The sequence below is a fragment of the Pteropus vampyrus genome, unplaced genomic scaffold (assembly GCF_000151845.1).
Source record: "Pteropus vampyrus isolate Shadow unplaced genomic scaffold, Pvam_2.0 Scaffold286, whole genome shotgun sequence".
Classification (NCBI taxonomy): Eukaryota; Metazoa; Chordata; class Mammalia; order Chiroptera; family Pteropodidae; genus Pteropus; species Pteropus vampyrus.
Genome location: NW_011889067.1, coordinates 585,393 through 588,501, shown reverse-complemented (window position 1 = coordinate 588,501; position 3,109 = coordinate 585,393). Strand labels below are relative to the sequence as shown.

Here is a 3,109-nt window from a genome sequence, read left to right as displayed (position 1 = left end):
CATCCATCCATCCATCCATCCATCCATCATCCATCCATCCATCCATCCATCCATCCATCCATCATCCATCCATCCATCCATCCATCCATCCATCATCCATCCATCCATCATCCATCCATCCATCCATCCATCCATCCATCCATCCATCCATGCATCCATCTATTCATCCCACAAATATTCCTTGAGGACCTGCAGCGAAGGGAGCCTCTAATCGATGCTGAGGTGCCCACACCCAAAATATGAGATGGGTTCCTGTCCTCAAAAATGTAGGCTGGGAAAAAGCCACAAACGACTGTTTTCATAGGCACGACCAAGCTTTCTTCGTGCCGAGCTTTGAGCACGCCGTCCCTGACGCTCTCCTCTGTCCCTTAGCACCACCTGAAAAAGCTGGAAGGCCGCCGCCTGGATTACGACTATAAAAAGAAGCGAGTAGGTAAGATACCAGACGAAGAAGTCAGACAAGCGGTAGAAAAGTTTGAAGAGTCAAAGGAGTTGGCTGAAAGAAGCATGTTTAATTTTTTAGAAAATGATGTAAGTATTTAAACCAATCAGGAGACTTTCCCGTGACCGAGAATGTTGACTCTATGTCTTCTGCATGGGGCGAGGCTCTGGAGCCTTGGTTGTTAGAAAAGCTTCTGGAAGTTTCTGTAACCATTCTCTCCTGCTTCGGAGAATAGCTCCAGACATCGGGCAGGTCCCAGCTGAAATCTCAGATCTCGGGACGTCCAGCTTGTCCTGAGATCGCTTCTGCATTGTGCCGGGGTTGGCCCCCGGGGAGGTGGGGCGTCCCAGGAATGACACAGTCTCCCGGCCTCTGAATTGGAGGCTGAAGCATTTGCGGTGTGGCAGATCGGAAGGCCCGTGGCCTGTGAGCCTGCCTCGGGGGCTTCCAGAAGTGAGCTTAGTGAGTCTCTCATGTCAGCAGTAGCCCCTCAGGTGTGTGGGGAACTGGGGACACTCTCAGGCCTCTGCTGGGCACGTGCATCAGTTTGTGCCGCCAAGGGCTTCTGGGGTTTCTATGGGCCACAGGTCTTATTTTTCTTTCTTTCTTTTTTTTTTATTTACTGTAATTGGGTCACAGATTTCTCAAGTGTCCAGAATCATGGGAAGGAGAGATGCCACAGTCTTTATAGTTCGTTCCTTTCTGATGTATGCCTCAGAGAGAAGATTTTGTGCCCATGCCGCCAACCCCATCCAAGGGCCTGGCGACGCTTTGCCCTGGCTTCTCTCTTACCTGAGGACAGCTCAGTTTCCTTAGTCTCTTGTCATGATTTAGTTGGAAAGGACCCATAGAGACACCACTCTAAGGAAGCAGTCCATTCGATCCATGTTGGCTTCCCTCGTAATTGGAAAAGCTTGAGCCCTCTGTGTTCCGACCTACGACCCTTATAGCCACAGAATCTCCTGAGACTGTCGCCTCGTTGGAACGACAGGCGTTTTATTGAGTTACATCAGATTTTATAATCACAGCTAAATTTGAACGTGTTTTGAACGTGTTTTGCCTGCATCCCTAGCTCTATCCCGGGACCTGTGTGGTCGTCACCAGGGCCCCAAGTTTAGACGAGATGAAATGGATGGGAGCCGAGGCAAACGCAGGGTCTTTGTGGCTGGTGTCCGTTCTCTGGACAATCCAGGTTCTGGCCTCTCTGGAGTAATTTGTCACTTCCGCTGCAGGTAGAACAAGTCAGCCAGTTGGCCGTGTTTATAGAGGCAGCTTTAGACTATCACAGACAGTCCACGGAGATTCTGCAGGAGCTCCAGAAAAAGCTACAGACACGGTAAGAGTGCCTGGTGTATTCGAGGCCAGGGCTGTGGGGTAAAAAGTCATCCTTAAGAGTGACACGATATTCAGAAAGTATGTCGATATCTGGAAAAAGACGTGGTTTTACTTCACCGCTGCAGATGTCAGGCCGCGTTCATGATTGCTCTGAGAGCTGGAAATGGTGTCCGGCCTCCGAGGCACCCAGGCTGCAGGCAGGCAGTTCATCCACAGCCCACACGGCTGTGTTTTCATGCCGGGAGAGACGGCAGCTAACGTGGCTGAGTGCCCACGATGCCCGTGGCACTTGCTGGGTGCCTCAGAGGCTTTACGAGGAAAGCACCTCTCAGATCCGTAGTTGAAAGCTGCGTTTGGGATGTTGCCTCTATCACTTTGGGCTCCTCAAGAATCAGTGTGTAAAAGTCGTCCCCTGCGTGACCACCACCTGTCCCCAAGGCCTCATCGGCATCTGACTCACCTTCCAATGTGCATTGCAGGATCTCGGCAGCATCCACCCTGCCCAGACGCGAATACAAGCCGCGGCCCCTGAAGAGGAGTCCCAGTGAGCTCAACGGGATGTCTGCCACCTCCGTAGCAAAGTCAACAGGTGAGCTGGCCGTTCCCTGAGCTGGGTGTTCCCTGCAGGCAGGCTCTGCTGGGAGCCTGTGCTCACACGACGTGTTCCTGTCGTCCCTTGAATACACTGAGACCCTGACTTTCTTTTCTGGTTGTTTGGCGAATCCCTTTTCCTCCTAATTATGCCCCTTTTCCTGCTTCCTGGTTTGGGGTACTTACATCAGTTTTTGAAAACCAGCACCAGGAAGAATTCCATCCCAATCGCCCTGCCCCATAGGCCCATCGTGCCCCATTGACCTTTCTTTGTAAATAGTTTTCACTCTTTCCAAATAGTCTACTCATTTTTAAAAAGTTCAAATTAGCATTTGTTGAGCATCTGCTGCATCGTTATTTTTTTAAATTAGATGACGGACATATTTATGAATAAAGTGACCGAACTGCGCACAACAACCTTCAGGAGCTGTAAATCATACTGTAGTTTCCTGTGATCTCTCACCCCACCCCAGTCCCTTCTGTGGACGTGGCCACGGTTAACAGTTTGCCGTGGGTTCTCTGTCCCATCTAGTTATGTGCACGCATACACACACACACACACACACACACACACACACGCTATATTCACACAATTTCAGGTTATTTTCTGCTTTTCAAATACAAGATTATATTTGTAACTATCACTACTTCTTGGAGTTATTTCCGTGCCATGCGTATCTATCTATCCCACTGTATTTTAATGGCTTCATATGCTAGAAAATATCCTATATATGCTGATGG

The 3,109-nt window shown here is 49.7% G+C and overlaps 1 protein-coding gene across 4 annotated transcripts in view; it reads left to right on the top strand.

The window, feature by feature from the left end:
* Positions 1-3,109, top strand: part of SH3GL3 (SH3 domain containing GRB2 like 3, endophilin A3) — a 134,203-nt gene that overhangs the window by 114,443 nt on the left and 16,651 nt on the right. For all 4 annotated transcript variants that reach the window (XM_011376098.2, XM_023520970.1, XM_023520969.1 and 1 more), the window contains 3 exons: positions 373-531; positions 1,675-1,778; positions 2,257-2,366. In XM_011376098.2, coding sequence (XP_011374400.2) covers positions 373-531; positions 1,675-1,778; positions 2,257-2,366 — 373 coding nt within the window. The remainder of the gene's footprint in view (positions 1-372; positions 532-1,674; positions 1,779-2,256; positions 2,367-3,109) is intronic.